General features: G+C 44.4%; 1 protein-coding gene across 1 annotated transcript in view; it reads left to right on the forward strand.

Annotated features, from left to right (window-relative positions):
* The window catches only part of HAS2 (hyaluronan synthase 2), a 36,508-nt gene that overhangs the window by 12,025 nt on the left and 7,420 nt on the right, over positions 1-17,063 (forward strand). The window contains exon 2 of the mRNA XM_018553339.1: positions 8,556-9,182. Coding sequence (XP_018408841.1) covers positions 8,556-9,182 — 627 coding nt within the window. The remainder of the gene's footprint in view (positions 1-8,555; positions 9,183-17,063) is intronic.

Below are 17,063 nucleotides of genomic sequence, written 5' to 3' on the forward strand. Positions count from 1 at the left end.
ATTCACCGAGACAGTCTGGGTTTGGAATTCTGTGCCTGGGTGTTAGCCCGCCTCACACCCCGGCACAATATTCAAACCGGACTTGTGGCTCCCTAAGAAAGTCACATACCACTGGACGCCGGCGCTGCCACTTCACTTGTAGGGCCGCGGCTGAGCCTAGTCCCTCCCTTTGTTTCTCTCCTCCGCGGCCGTGCAAGGGACTGGGGGAAGTGACATCAGACAGAGGGAGAGGGAGAAATCATCCTCTGGCTCCACCACGTGCTGTATGGGCCATCTGGGAACAATTCACCAACACTGGCACATCGCCTTCTCCTCCTCCTCCAGCTCCCTGACACAGTGCTGCCCGCCTGCAGACCCCTGGTGAGATACCACATCCCAGACAGCCCACCTGAGAACATGAGAGGTGGACCACCCACCTGAGAGCCGCATAGTCTACCCGAGAGCTGCACAGCCAACCAGAGAGCTGCACAGCTCAACGGAGAGTGCGCACAGCCCACCAGAGAGTGCACAAGTGCGGCCCGCACCCAGTGACACCATTGGAGGGGGGACACCAAAATGACTGACAGCCATTTTGGTATCGCGCCACTCTAAAAAAAAGTTGGGCACTCGGTCATGGACCAAGCGCCCGACATTTTCAAGAGAAAGGAGGGGATCCGGCGGTATATCTTATCCCGCCAGGTGATCATCCCCTCCTCTCTCTGCCGGCATCCATCACCAAGATGACCGCCGGCAGGTATAAATAAGATCGACGCTCATGCGCAATAACGTCATTGCACACGCGCGTGGTGACATCACAGTGGGGTGTCACCCGGTAACAGCTCTGGGAGACACCCAGCCTCTGGACGCCCCTGCACACAGCCCACCTGAGAGCAGCATGGTCCACCTGAGAGCCTGCACGGGTCACCTGGAGACATCAGGGCGCTAACCCAGAACAACACAGAGTATGTAGCTTCATAATATTTTGCATTGCTGTATAATGTATTGCTGTAGTCCTCTATAGCCGGTCTCCTTACTCCCTTCCCTGGCTGTCTCTTCTTGCTCTTTCTCCTGACTGCCTTTGCTCGCTCTCTCCTCTATATTCTTCCCCCCAAAAAATTGCCACACATGGTGTTAGAGTGTTCAGATTTCACTTAAAGAAAAGGTGGCAACCCTTATATTGTAAAGCGCTGCGCAAACTGTTGGCGCTATATAAATCCTGTATAATAATAATATTAACCCTATCCGCTCTGTGTCAGTCCACTAGAAAGTGGGTGGTTCTCCACCTCAAAGGTTCATATACAAACAGAAGGTGGAAAGGGCGCACTGGAAGTTGGACTCTTGAACGTTTTGTTTGGTGCTCCAATTGGACTTTGTACATCAATCAAAGCATGGCGTAGGTTCTGTCCTTACCCCATGCTATAAAAGAAAATCTGAATTTGAAAGGTAGAGGCCATTTCTGAATTTCAGCAATGCTTCCTCGTTCTCCACCAGCACTGGCCTCACAAGTGACGAAGATGTGTTGGCGGCGAGGACGGCTCCGTTTTCCTGTGTAGAGCGTTGCCAAGCAAATAGGAAAGCAGATGCAAAACAAATACAGACGTTCAGCTCGTTGTTTTCATTGTATTCAGACATCTTACACTAATTGTAAAACATGGCTGACCTAATGATCTTAATCCGCTTCATTTACCTCCTATGAAATAATATGTTATCGGAACCAGTCAATTAACATCTTACAATAATCCACATGGAATGTTTTTCAAACAAAACGGTTACAGGATGACTATTGAACTGACTTCAGCATAATTGCTGAAATTTGGGGCTTTTCTTTCTCATTTTGAAAGCACAGTCTGTGTGGAGTATGAATAACACTCTACAAAGTTTAGTCCTGCAGAGTTGGTGGTAGTATCATCATAGCACTCCCCCCCCCAGAGGTAATATCTACAGCTGAAGTGAACCTGTCAGGGGCTGCCATTGATTGTCTCTTTCTAAAAATACTGGTTGCCTCGCTGTGATGTTGATTCTATGGGTTCAGAACATTTTAAATTAGGAAGCCAAAGATAAGTCACAAATGCTTATCTGCATTATTGTTCTGGGTTATTGGCTTAATTGACTTGTTGACTTGTTGTAAAGATTTCAGGACAGGAAGTGAGGGGAAAACAGGTCAGGACAGGAAGCGAGGGCAAATCAGGTCCGGACAGGAAGTGAGGGCAATCAGGTCAGGACAGGAAGTGAAGAGAAAGCTCTCTAACAGAGACACAAATTGCAGGTGAACCCTGACAGGGCCCTAATGTTTACCTACTTCATACAAAGCAAAACATTTGTATGTTTTGGCTGGAATTGGGCTTTAAAGTGGAACTACAACCTCATATCCTTACAACCAAAGGAGGTGCCATCTTAGCCTCTGCTTGGATTGCAGTTGCCATGTTGCTGCACACCTGATCAGTTATGACACCAGAAAGTCAGAGAAAAGTCACAAATCGTTAGCTGCAGGAACGTTCTGGGTTATTGGCTAGAAGGAAATATGTCATTACAGAGAACCTGTGAATAAAAGGGGTTGTCTGCAAAGAAGATAGTAAATACTTTTTTTCTCCTGAGGAACTGAGGACAGGACAGGAAGTGAGGGGAAATCAGGTCAAGAGAGAGGTGAGGGGAAATAAGTTCAGGACAGGAAGTGAGGAGAAATCGGGTCAGGAGAGAGGTGAGGGGAAATCAGGTCAGGACAGCAGGTGAGGGGAAATCAAGTCAGGACAGGAAGTGAGGGGAAATCAGGTCAGGACAGGAAGTGAGGGGGATTCAAGTCAGGACAGGAAGTGAGGAGAAATCTCCTTAACTGAGACACAAATGACAATAAAACCCTGATGTGGACCCTAATTCTTCCCCGCTCTATCCAAAACAGGCTTCAATATATGTAGGCCAGAGAGCCAGCATGTGAGGTTATTATTATTATTTTTGTTATTATTATACATGATTTATATAGCACCAACAGTTAAATAAAGGGATACAGTACAGTTACAATACCATTCCATACAAGATGATTAGGAGGGCCTTGTTCATGGGAGCTTACAATCTGTCAGTAATTTAGAAGGAGTGGGTAGCAATAGCAGCTTGCATGTCTTCCTCATAACATGGTTTTCAGTTATAATAACACACAAGCGGTTGTCATTATGACTCATTGACCCTAATGCACCCCACTTTCTGTCAGCCATTTTGGAAACCATGGAAACCAGCAAGCTTCCTCATAGCGTTCTCAGCTTACTATCTGTATTTGCTTATTTCTTTTCCCTCAGCAGGTATACAGTAATATGACTAGACAGTGTGTTTTCTAATCAAGGTCACCAGCTCTGGAGTTAATTGCATTCTACCAGAGCCTTTTGATAAACAGGCCTCTGTATTATCTTCAGCCGCCAATAAATAAACAACCCTGCGTTGATATTCACTACATCACTGACTTTGATATACTGTATATCGGGTACTTTCCAAAACAGAGGATGTTCTTGTTGGGTTTTTTTTTCCGTTGCTTTAAATGTGCCCTGAAAGGTGATTTTGTCACATTCGCTGAAAGTACAGACTTTTGTGCTATTTAAAATAACATGTGCCATTTGAGGTAAATTCACAACATTCCAGCACCACAGAGAGGCCTTTAAATATCCTGGCGTTCGGCCTCTGAGCATAATGAAGCATGCACCGCCTCTTTGGTAGAAAGGCCGCACTTCCATACCACAGGGCCCAGGAATGTTCAATGTGTTTGTGAAACATTGGTAAAGAAAACCTGTCATGACATAAAACATGCCATTTCTTTTGGAAATTATGGTTGTCTAGCTGTCTTGTCAACTTTCTAGGTTGAGTAGTTTGAGACAATTACCTGGAACAAGTATGTAGATAAAGACTTCTGATTCTTCTCTGACTTTCCAGACATGTGTGCTTGTTTCAGGTCAGTGAATCCAAAAAGCATAGTCGAGGCTTAGCCAGGCAATAGAAATGTTAAAAGTGACCCAACAATGGCAGCCTCCCTGGTTCTCTTAGGAAAGGTTTACTTCAACTCACCAATATCTACCAAAAACATTGATTTATAAAGCAGCGCTACGGCTTAACTGCAGCTATACCACTGCTTAAAGTGACCCCAAACTCAGGAGTTAAACCTTAAAAATACATTGAAGTACCTTAACTATTAACAAAAATGTATCTTATTTATGTATCACTCAGCTGTAGATCCTCAAATCATCTCTGAATTGGTGCTGACACTGTACTTCCTTCTGGAGGGGGGTTACTTTTGTTTCCCATGGTCCTTGTGTGTGTTGTAAAGTAGCCACTGCTCCAAGCTTGCTCCCATGATGGACAATCTTAATACAAATGAGTAAACTAAACGTGAGATTGTATACCATCACAGGAGCAAGCTAGGAGCGGTGGCTACTTTACAGCACACACAGGGACCATGGAGAACAAAAGTAGCTACCCTCCAGAGGAGGATGTTATTGCCAGCCCAATCAGCCTGCCCACCCGGCAGCCATATGTAAACAAAGAAGAGGGGATGCTGGTGAAATCATTGACCATATAGGGCCACATGGCCATAATAGATCATTGTCATTGACCAAATATGAAATGAGATCAATTATGTCACCAGCTTCCAACCCCTTTGTTTACATGCAGTTGCAAGGCAGGGAATGCTCTGGACCTCAGATGAATGGGTTGGCACTGACAGCTTTCTTCCAAGTTTGGACAAACTCAGGTTTGGATCATACCTGAGCTCATTCCTATGCTTTACAAATCTGATTTCTGCTTTGCTTTCACCATTCTATAGCAAGCAAAACCCCATGCTAATAAATGGGGGAAAACCAAATGGCTTTGGCTGGACATGTGACAGGAATCTGTTCTGGCTTTCTGTCTGGAAGTGTTCTCTGCATTGTGCAGATAGCTCCCTGAAGGACACCACTGGCTCAGCTTGCTCTGCATGTTATATGTAAAACATAACAAGTAGATGTAGCATCGAGTTATCACTAGGATGTCCTACAAAGAGTAGGTAGTGTTCTTCAATGGGGCCCTTAGTCTTCATACACAAGCTATACCAAAGTCCATTCGTTGCCTTTGCACTTGGGCTATATCCTAAGGATTGGAGCTACTGTGGGGCAATAATGAATGGACCTGCAGGTTTAGGTGCAACCTAGACATTTTTTTCTATACAGATATTTCTTTGAATGTGATCTAGCACTGAGCAAAGTGAATGTTTCCCTACACTTTCTTTCTATATAAAGTACCTCCGCATGATGCACCACATACAGGGCTGGATTTCTGCATCGCCAACATAGGCCATGGCAGGGCCTGCAAGGTGGACAGTCAGCTGCATGGTCTTCATGCTGTTGACAGTCCAGGAAACAGTTCCATAACCAACAGGTTCCAGCTTACCTCCCTGTCCGTCAGTGTCATCCATATCTTCATTGCAGATGTCCCTGCATTGCCTTTGCAGGTTTGTTGGAGTTTACACACTTTCACTGTCTCGGTACACCTAGAGCCTAATCTGGATTGTCTCTCCGTGAACCTGTTCTCAGTATACCTGACCGCACTAAACAATGATTCTGCAGAGCAACCATTACATAAACATGCATAAAACTGTCAGATAAATATGCATGCTTATGCAGTGGGATGTCACCACTGTTCCAAAAAATTAGGTGGTGTACACACAGTTAGCCTAGGGGGCAGAAAATTATAATCCACAACTGACTATATGAGCCCTGGTGTAAGAGGGAGTCTATGAAGCAAGCTGTATGAGACTTTATCAAATTCTTAATAAATAACAAATGAAGTGTACTCCAAGGTTTGTCTTTGATACATCATAGAGAAAAACAAACAAACTGAAGGGTGGGTAACCTAATCCAAATGTAAAGGGGTTGGGTTGATTCACTGGAGTGGTAATACTGTAACAATTTTGCATTTCCCCTGTCCAGGCAATTGGCTCATTGCCTGGACAGTGTAGACTCTGTGGTCTTCAATGACATTCAATAACTGCATAAAAAATATTTGTGGTTAGAGCCCCACTGATACACTAATACATACCTGAACATAGAGATAATGAACCTACCTAACTTGACCTGAGGTGTGCCGTGGTCGCTATGGTCAGTGTGCAAATAAGGGGGCATATTCAAAGAGTAACATTTTATCAGAAGGGGTAAGGGCAGGTGGGGTGTCATGGACGTAGCGCAAGGTCAGTAGGGGAAACGGGAGAGTTTAAATGTGTGGGGCTCCTCCCACAAATACAGCTAACAAATTAGCCTTAAACTTATCCAGCGCTCTGTATTTATTAAGGTTGCGCAGCATGTGTCCTATAGGTATTCCGCATCTTCAAAAACATAATTAGTGATTGGGTTTGGGTTTTTACATCATTGACGATGCTGCATACCAATAAACCCATGCTCCTTGCCATCCTAATCAACATAGGACACTGATTGAATAACCTAAATGGGCCTTTTTTTTCTTCTCCCAAAGTTTGCAGAGCAAATCCCAGCTCCAGATCCCTCAAATTCCCAATGAAGACAATCATGATTCGCTTATCAGTAGCCAGAGTCCTACAGTAGAGAGGACAGTTCTGCAATATCTCTTTAACAGTGGACAAAAGGATAAAAGTGGACTTTTCCTTCAAGAATTGTTATTAGCCTAAAGGTTGTACTAAGACAATCAGCCTTTATTCGTGCAGCAAACGTTCACTTCCAACTACATCTAGCAGTCTGAGGCAAAGTTGATCCTCCTGTGTAGACTGTAACATTTTTAGTCAGGCTGTGTTTGTGCTGCTTAAGACGGCACAGGAAAAGCAACATTTGCTGTTGCATGATGTAAGAGGGTGTTGTTCCAAGAGGCGGCTGAATCCAAAGCATGATGTGAGATGAGCCTAATCAGAGCAAGCTCCGCTGGCTGATAAAATACAAAGGGAAGAAAAGGCCAGCGTCAAGCTTATCGTGCCGTTCCCAGGACCCAAATCTATTCCCTAAATAAAAATGTGCTACCACCTAAGCTCATAATCTGGGCTGTCCTGGGGTTCTGGAGGGGGCTGGAAAAGTTGACTAAAAGCATCTGTGCCACTAAATCAAATCGTCTTTAACCTCTGAACGCAGGGGCTACACCCAATACACCCTGCTTTAACTAACATAATGGGGCATCTAATAGAGTGTTATACCCATCTTTGTATAGTTAAAGGACTTAGAATCTGCTATACTTTTACTATAAGTGCATGCATGTAAAGTAATGTGAAACACTTGTAGGTATTTATTACTTCACACAGAGATCATAGTACCCCCTGACCATGCCATTATCTCTTATCTTGCCTCTCCAAGAGGATGAAACCAACTTTGTGCAGACATCATCCAGGCTCACCATTTACTTCCTGTACTAAGATGCTGGCTCATAGATGCCGCAATCATGTAAATCATGGTTTCTCTGCAGTCCTTGGCTGGGTTTACAAATGTCTGGCACAGATCCGCATCTGCTGCAGCCTCTCACAAAGTTGCAATGTTGCGAACTGAATACTGGGATAGAGGAGACTGAGGAAAATCTTCCTCCTGCCTGCAGCAGACTAATGTCATCATCTGTCTCACTGGAGAGATTTTTCCCCACTTCCTGTCCCTATGGCACCTGGACAATAATGAGAGACGTGGTTGTCAATAGGGCGGCAAAGGCACAGGCAGCAATATAAACAATGTCAGAGGTTCTAACCTTTCTCCACTCTACCAATGTGTTCTTAGTTTTTGCCTTTGTCCCCATTGAAGAGATTTCCTTTCACTACAAGCCCTGGCAGTAAGTCAGCGGAACTCTCCCCAAAATGTAAATAGTTGGCAAACCTTTTCTTTTGATTTAGATGGAGTGTGTTAGGTTAGGCCCACTGTCATCTTTCTTTTTCTGAAGTAACAGAATGGGACTAACCAGACGAAAAGTGGGGGGAAATCCTACATTTTAGATTGGATCACCTACGGTGAGGGGAAATCTTCTAATGGGGGGCTAATGTTTCAACGGTAAGGGTCCTAATGGGAAATTCTCCTCATTTTGGGGAGCTGTCCTATCATTTCCTGTTGCATACCCAAGAGAATGAGAGAACATAACCTGGTAGGGGTTTTATGAATAACATAGGCTGTATATACAATTAAGGTCTTCATACATAGGCTACATAGGCCATGTTAGGTTATCTTGGACCTAAATCACACAGATACTGGGAAATAAATTATAGTCTAGTAGTCATTTAAAATACTGTCACTATCTGTCTTTATATTGTCTTCCTACAATCCCCTGCACAGCAGAAATCAGAGATGACCTGAGAGCCAATCAAGATTTTTGGTATATCAAATTGGATAGGAAATTGTGCTGGACGTGTAACGGATACCATAATTCATACCAGAAACCTTTGGCAGAGCTAAGTTCAGGGGGAATCTAAAGGTCACGGAGTTTATTGACCAAAACACAGTTGTTCTTCCAAGACAGTGGCACTAAGGGAAAAATGGTTCATCATTTTGGCTATCTGCTAACATATGACCCCTTCTCTTCAATAACGTGTTTTTCCAAACATGTCAATGACAAGCTTTGTGTTTCTCTTGTTTCAGATGCATTGTGAACGATTTATATGCATCCTAAGAATAATTGGAACAACCCTCTTCGGAGTGTCCCTCCTACTAGGAATTACGGCTGCTTATATCGTAGGGTATCAGTTTATCCAAACAGACAATTACTACTTCTCTTTTGGACTGTACGGTGCAATCTTAGCCCTCCACCTCCTTATCCAAAGCCTCTTCGCTTACTTAGAGCACAGGAAAATGAAACGTTCCCTGGAGACCCCTATAAAACTGAACAAGTCCGTCGCCCTATGTATTGCTGCATATCAAGAGGATCCTGACTACTTACGAAAATGTTTACTATCCGTCAAACGGCTAACCTACCCCGGAATGAAAGTCATCATGGTCATCGACGGCAACTCCGAAGACGACGTCTACATGATGGATACTTTTAGCGAGATCATGGGCAGCGACCTAAGCGCCACTTACATCTGGAAAAATAACTTCCACGAAAAGGGCCCCGGGGAGACGGAGCAATCGCACAAAGAGAGCATGCAACACGTTACACAATTGGTGCTCAGCAACCGATACACTTGCATCATGCAGAAGTGGAATGGGAAGAGAGAAGTGATGTACACGGCATTCAAAGCACTGGGGAGAAGCGTGGATTATGTGCAGGTAGGTCATAACTCGCTGCATGCTCAGACAGAAGGGCTTTTGTATAATCCCTGCAGAATGGTACAGGATACAGCAGGCTCTTTTGAACACAGATGCCCATTCACAGTGTTTAAAGCACACTCTGCTCCATGAAAGTGATTTTTATTTTTTTTACCTTGTACAAAGTGGCTGAACAAACTGTAAACTGTATTGAAAGTGCATAACGTCACTCTTGTGAAGTGAAGGGTCTCAAATCTAGCCTTAGTCCCCCCAGTCCCCAACACACACATATGTTCCTAGAAAGGCGTGACCCTTCAAGACCACGGAAAATGAAACTCATTCATCGAATGCCAAAACAACACGCACAGTCCGCTGTAACCTGTTCAGGTTAAAATAATACATACAGTGGGCGGTGCAGTGCATTAATGTTCTGAAAGCAAGAGTACCGCAGCTTCTTTTGATAGCGCTTAGCTATACACAAGCTAATCAATTTTAAAACCAGATATTTGAATACCTTTGCGGAATCAACAATAACAGAACGATCGATAGTGCAACACAGAGTGCCATCTTTTAGTATGGAATTCCTGCATTCCCTTTACATTCCCTAGGCTAGCGGCTTTTTAATATAAATGATCAATTGGGCCGATAAAGGAGAAAACTAAAACGGCATCTGTAGAGTACGCTTCTTCAGCATGTCCAAAAAATATTTTAAAGCAGAACTCCAGGAATTATCTTTTTTTTTAAACTTATGTAGCGCTCACCCCTAAAGGAACTGCTCAATAGCCTGTCTAGGGATTTTAGCAACCTGGCTGCCCCAATAGCACTTAGCACCCTCTGTGGCGACCAATAAAGTTGAGATCCAGACTGTTGATTTGATGCTGTAGAAACTTTATTGAAGAACTTCAGGGAGAGAGGGTTAGGGCTAGGAACATCTACGATGGTGTAGAATCATTTAACTGTTAGAGCAAAGTAACCGCTGCCTCCAAGGACTAGGACCTTTAAAGGAGAACTATGGGGTTAGGGCCTTTCTCCATAGTTCTCCTTTGGGTAAACGGAGGACACAAACTAGCGTCCTCCCATCACCCTAAGCTCAGTATACCGCACGCTACAGCTTGCGGTATACTGAGACGCCGCAGCGGATCCCGACAATTATGTCTGGATCCGCCCAGCTGGGTGAGTGACAGCTGGCTCTGCCTATCTAGAGGCAGAGCCAGCTGTACCCGCCCCCTCCCCCGTCCGTTCCGCCAGTCAGCGCTGGAGGATCGGGGAGAATCCAGTCCCTCCCCTGTCACGGCAGAGAGCCGTGACAGAATCGAGAAGTGAGCGAACACCGGTATGTGTTCGTTCACTTCCCAATCTACTGAGCCGACCTGTGACAGTTTAATTGTCACAGGTCGGCTAGAACTATGAGGTGAGTGAAAAGCACTCACTTCATAGTTCTCCTTTAAGCCAAATATGGCCCTCAGTGTTTAGAGCACCCGGCTGAGCAGTACTTGAAGGAGAAGTCAACTTCATCCTTAGTATCAGTAGTAGCCACTGGCCCCCCCGGACTCAAGCCTCAGTGTGAGCACATGGCTAGTCCCCTAGGTTTCGGGCCTAACCAAATCAAACAGTACACAGCAGCCGTCCCCAAGTCAGGGCTCTGGGGAGAAAGAGAACCTCACATGGTCCGCCCTGAATATTTATGTCTTCTCCCAGCATGAACCACTGGCCATGAACCTCCTACTGATAGGAGGCTAGGGAGACATAGATATCCATAACAATCCCTTATTGGTTGCTTTGCTCTGTGGGCAGAGTACACCCAGCAGCAGGGAGATGCAAACGATAACAGATTGGGGTTTAGGGGAAACCAAATGAGCATAGACTATTAGACTATCATCAGACTGAATACAATCTGACAACACTAAATTTAAATAAGCACCCCTGCTTACAGGGTGTTACACTTACATTGGTCCAGCTTGGTTACATTTAATTCTTCATGTCTCACATCCGGAGGGCTGCTGGGGATGCAGAAAATCACAATAGTAGCCTGTGCTACATACAGTCAGTGCTGGTCTCTCCTAAGTGCTTCTCGAGCGACTTGCCATCTGTATACTAAACACAGGGAGATTTCCGCTCAGAACCTCCACGTGGCTGAGAATGTGACATCAGCCGCTTCTCCTCTCCACATTATCCAATCAAATAACACCTTGTATTCATTGAAAAGATACAAGACATTCTCCACATAGGGTGCTGTTGGGGGACTTGCCGTCTTTATGCTGGGCACAGGGAGTCCTTCGCTCAGCACTTCTGCCTTTCAGAGAACATCTCTTATTTTTTCAATGAATACAAGCTGTTCTCTGACTGGAAGAGACGGAGGGGAGAAGCAAATTACATCACGATCTCTGCCTTTTTTTTTTTTACTTCATTCAATTTATGCATCCCCAGTGGCCCTCTGGATGTGAAGAAATAGATGTGGCCAAGCTGGACCAATCAAGCTCTACCACTGTTCATATGTTCTTACAGTGGACAGAGGGCAGAATGAGCAGAGAGCTGACCTCATTGCTGTGCTGCTTCTCCTTCATTGTCCAATCAGCAGGCTAAGGGTGTGTTTTTGATGTGCTGCTGCAACTGCTACAGTGGATTTCAAAGACTTGGGGGTCTATTCACAAAGCTGCCGAAGGATCTGGCCGTAGCTTCGGCCGATCCTTCGGCTGGCTTCGGCCCCAGGACCCCTTCGGTTCAGGAGAACCGAGGGGGTGCTGTACGGGCTATTCACAATAGCCCGTACAGCTCCCGATCACGGCCGAGCAGCTCAGTCGAGCGCTGAGCCGTGCTGAAAGCCGAAGTGTTCGGCTCACTTCACTTCTGATCGATCATTCACTCGGCTGCCCTCGGCAGCTTTGTGAATAGACCCCTTGGTTGTGCTGTCTGGCAGAGGTGCGTGGATCACACTAGCTGCACAGAATTATTTTGGCTGGTAGCGTAGTTCCCATATATGCATTTTAGCTCTGAAATTGGGTGCTTTTTCTGAAAAAGTAGCACTGAAAATTAGGCTATAAATTGCCTTTAGAGGATACAGCCTACCAATTTGGGTTTTTTGGTTTTTGTCCAGTCAATGATGTGGTGCACCTGACCTGTATCCTGCATGCAAAACTCTCTCACATTGTCACAGGTCACTATAAAGAGGTGAATGTTGCTTTTCCTGACACAATCTCTCGGCCACTGCTGTCAGTTATGTATCCTCACACCTTACTGACAGCTGGCACAATTCTACCCAGATACCGCTATCAGGAAAAACAACAGAGGGATTGCATAGAAGCTGCCAGAAACTGAAGTGAAGGAAGATCTATTTCAACACGCCAGAAATGGCTCTGGCATAACATATCATAGAGCTTTAGCAGCAAATTGGCAAATGACACTGAATTTTCAAGTATTTTTGTTGTCATTGTCTGTACCGTCACTTCCTGTCTTGGAGACACAGCAGCTCTGTAAAACTAGAGGCACTATACTTACCTTTCAGGTGGCCCATGTCTTGAAACCTAGCCTTTCACTGTTCCCCAGAAATGATGAGCGGAGGCTTGGTGCGAGCATAATTTACCTGAGTTTGCCCAAGTCCGTGCAAAAGTTACTGATTCACTACCCTCCAGGGGCCAATCAGTTGTGGCAGGGGCATTACCCTCCCCGCAGCTAAATGCCACAATAGGCAAGGAAGCTCCTAGCATAACTGCTGCAACTGATTGGTCCGGGGGTGGAGGGGTGTGACAGTCACATTTTTGTGCGGGCTTGGACCAGCTCCAATTGGTTTTGCATTTCCCTCCTTGTAGCTACACACCACAATGGGACAGGGAATCCCCCTACTGCAACCGCTACAACTGATTGTGACGGTTGGAGGGGGTGTGATAGTCACATTTTTGTGTGGGGGTGGACCAACTTCAATTGGGTTTGCATTTCCCTCCCCGTAGCTACACACCACAATGTGGCAGGGAATACCCCTACTGCAACTGCTACAACTGATTGGGCTGGTTGGAGGGGGTGTGACAGTCACATTTTTGTGTGCGGGTGGACTAACTTCAATTGGGTTTGCATTTCCCTCCCCGTAGCTACACGCCACAATGGGTCAGGGAATCCCCCTGCTGCAACTGATTGAGCCAGGTGGAGGGGTGTGACAGTCACATTTTGTGCTGGCATAGACCAACTTCAATTGGTTTTGCACCAAGACCCTGCACATCATTATTTCCCGGCAGCTGAAGGTGTTCTAGTTGGGCCAAATACCTTCCCCCTACCATATGCAATCGCTCCTCTTGGTAGTGAGGTAAAAGCCAGCCGGAGAAACCACTGCCAGTAGCGCTGGTGACAGGGTCTAACAAAAACCATCTTCTTGTAACCTTTAGTAGCCATTAAGTTTGTATGCTTCTGCCAATCTCCCATTTTAAGTTTTGCAAAGTTAAAAAAGGAACATGGAAAAGTATGTTCAGCTTTTACAACAAAGCTGCCTTTTCAATTCATAAGAGCCTGAAGATGAAACACGTGTTAGATTTAAGCCGGGTGTTCCTGTGCATATGGTCTACACACGTTCTCTAGTTCTCATGCTGCACAACACCTGAAGGTTGGCAGTGGTCTTTAATGTTAGCTGAGGTCAATCCAGCTTAATCCTGTGAGGTTTAGGAGTGTACACTGTCTCCAGGCATGAGTTAGGAACGCAGTAGATTTGTTAGTCAAAATTTAGCTAGTTGGCAAGGTGAAACAGAGCAAACTTTTCTCCGGAGAAAACCATTTCATTTTTCTACGATTCCCCTGATGGCTATCACCTTTCAGAACCATTTGACTGTCTCTTAGCTATGAGTCAGACAGGTCTCTGATCCCCTAGGACCCTCCATTGGGAGGGTCTCCTCACCCCGGTACATCTGGTGAAAGTTGTTTCAGCGGCTGACGTTAAATATGTGAATTTTCTAATCCCTGAACAGTCTAGTGGAATTTTTCCAGGAAATTCAGTTCTCATTCTAAGGGAAGATGCTTTTTCTGTTCTATTATCCTTTGTGTTTTATTACTTTTTTCAGAAAAAGCCGATTAACTTTTGGTTTATGTTTGAAGGGTCATCTAAGCCAATATTATAATGCAATCTATGGAAAGGAGCCATTAAAATAGCCATGCTCTTCATACATACAGTATGTAAAGGTCTATACGGCTATAGGAAGGTTACTTATCAATGTACTTACCTATATTATTATTTTATAGTGCCGACAGTTTGCCTAGTACTTTACAAAATAAAGGGAGATAGAACAATTACAATATAATTTAAGGAGGTTAGGAGGGTCCTGCTCATGAGAACTTACAATCTAAAAGTGATACCACAGGTAGTAACTGTGAGGATTAGTTGTTTGAGAATGTACAATTTTAGTTATTAGGTAGAGGCAGGATGAGCTTCCCTGAAGAGATGAGTTTTCAGGGATCACATAAAAGTCAGAGTAGAAGATGTACATGTTGGGATAGAGAGTTCCAGAGGCTGGGAAAGATTCTGGAGGTACGTTTAGGAGGAATTGACAAAAAAGCTGAAGAGGAGGAGGTCTCGGGAGGACCTTGGGAAGACATCTACATTTACATGTCAACCTGAGGCTGATGTCGGAGTTCACCAGGCACAGCCTAAATTTGGCCTTAGGCCTATCAGAATCTACCTAGAATTTAGATTGGGAAGCCTTACTACCTTTTTTCCAAAGGCCAAAGAAGATATTAAAGTGGACTAATCTGTTAAACTTCACACACCACCTGAATCAACATATCACTATTATAAAATCACATTGGTATTTGGGGAAATTCCGTATGTAAATCTTTCTTGCCCTAAAGGAAAAATGCTCCTGAGCTCCCTCATGTGACTTTAAGCCTAGGCAGGAGATCATGTGGTCTATAGCTACCAAGATCAAGTGTGTGTTTTATGGCCATTGAGGTGGTACAGAGCCTATTGTGTTCAACCTGATGGACTGGTAGATTTACTGTGAGATAAAAGGATCTGTAAAGTACAGCTCTTAGGTAGCACTATTAGGCAGGAAGCAGAGCTTGTGCATGTAATGGGAAAATATGGCTGTCTCCATGCACATATTTTATCTTAAGTTACACAATTTTTTTAACACTTAGGGGTCTATTTATTAACAATGCCCTTGGCCCTGTGAATATCCATGAACATTCTTTCTGTTCAAATAAAGACAAAAAAAATCTTAATATAGTTTTCTATATCCTATGCTCCTCATCTCCATTTAGTGGCCATAATGCAGTATTACATCACAATACATTCCACCTGAAAAGAAAATATGTTTAGAACCTTAGTTTTTGTGCTGGAGATCATTGTACCAAAAACAGAAAGTGAAAGAAAATCCAAAATGTTACACTTTAACATACACTTTAATATTGTACTCGTACTCACCCAAATGATCCGATACCTTCCCCGATACCGGAACTTCCGGTCAGAGGGAGATTTCCTCTAACCAGCAGTGCCGCGAGGGAACATGGAGATGGCTGCCAGCTTCCCAGCCAATCCTCATCAAGCTGGCAAAACAGCATTGAGCTGGCTTCCCTGCCAATCAGCATGGAGTCAGCCAAAAAATATGGAGCCGGCTTCCCGGGGAATCAAGAAGCCTGGCGGCAAGTAATGACATGCCGCCCGGCTTCCTGATAGCCTGGGAAGTCAGCTTGATGCTAGCGGAAGTACCGGTATCGGTACTCAGTATCAGCAAGTACCGAAATGTAAATATCGGTACTCATACTCGGTAGCAAAAATCAGTATCAGTGCATCCCTAACCACAACACACCTGGCAGCACACCATGAAACCCCAGCCTTGCACAGCCACAGGCATATAGATTAAGAGGTCTTTCTCTTATCACTTATAACTTTAGACTATTGATTTTTAATAGTTTATTAGCTGTTGGTATAAGGCAGCAGAAAGAATATTAGATTAGGGCCTCGTTGATGAGGCACAAGGAACAGAGCAAGGCTAAACATTTGTGTGTTGGGATTGTCTTCCTCTACAAGACGATGATGTTCCCACAATCCGAAGCACCTGCAGCATGTCTGTTACAGCTATACAGCCTGGAGCTGTGCCTCTGTTACAGTCATCTAATCGGAGACGGCTTTCAGAATTGACACCGAAGTGGGAAATGATTACCGATGGAGTCAGAATAATTTAAAGATCATCCTGAGGAAACCATCAGGCCATGGGCCAACGCTGAGATTTTTTTTTTGGGGGGGTTCTGGGAAAAAACAGAAACCTCAGTTGTGTCTGAGTTTTTAACACTTAGGAAAGAATTTAGAATTTTCTCACAGTCAGTTCCGTCAACTTTGAGAGTTCCAGGCAAATAAACAAAATGGATGTTAGTTTATTTGTGTATCCCAAAGACCCAAAATACATTTTCTTATTTTAGTAGGTGTAATTATTCAAAATATTTCTTATTTGGATTCACACCTACAGTATATGGTGCAGAAATGTATGGGATAACGCCTTTCATGGCATGTTACCATGAAGCACTGCACTCCACTTGGTGCCATTGGGTGCCAACAGACATGCACTACAGCGCAGGGTATGTGTGTTGTGGTGAAGGAATTTAGAAGTGTAGGTCTGTTTGTTTTTCCGTTGACCTGTTAATTCACATTGCAGGGAGTTGCACAACAACACAGGATGATATGATGAAATAAAGTAGTGCCAATAAAGTAGAGATGTAAAATAAAGTTGATCCTTTGTTGCATCTCAGTTCTGCTGATCTCCTACGCCCTTTTTTTTGCAGCTACATTTTGTCAACATGCATTCCATCAATGGCTCCATGGGCCAGGTTCTTCTGATGGTGACAACAGTGGAACATGCCTGTGTGATGTGTGTTGAAATGGCCACTTGTTGTCTCCATCACAAACCTTTGTGACAGGGTTGGAAACGCAGC

The sequence above is a fragment of the Nanorana parkeri genome, unplaced genomic scaffold, assembly GCF_000935625.1.
Source record: "Nanorana parkeri isolate BGI_ZX_2015 unplaced genomic scaffold, ASM93562v1 scaffold117, whole genome shotgun sequence".
In the NCBI taxonomy this organism is placed as follows: Eukaryota; Metazoa; Chordata; class Amphibia; order Anura; family Dicroglossidae; genus Nanorana; species Nanorana parkeri.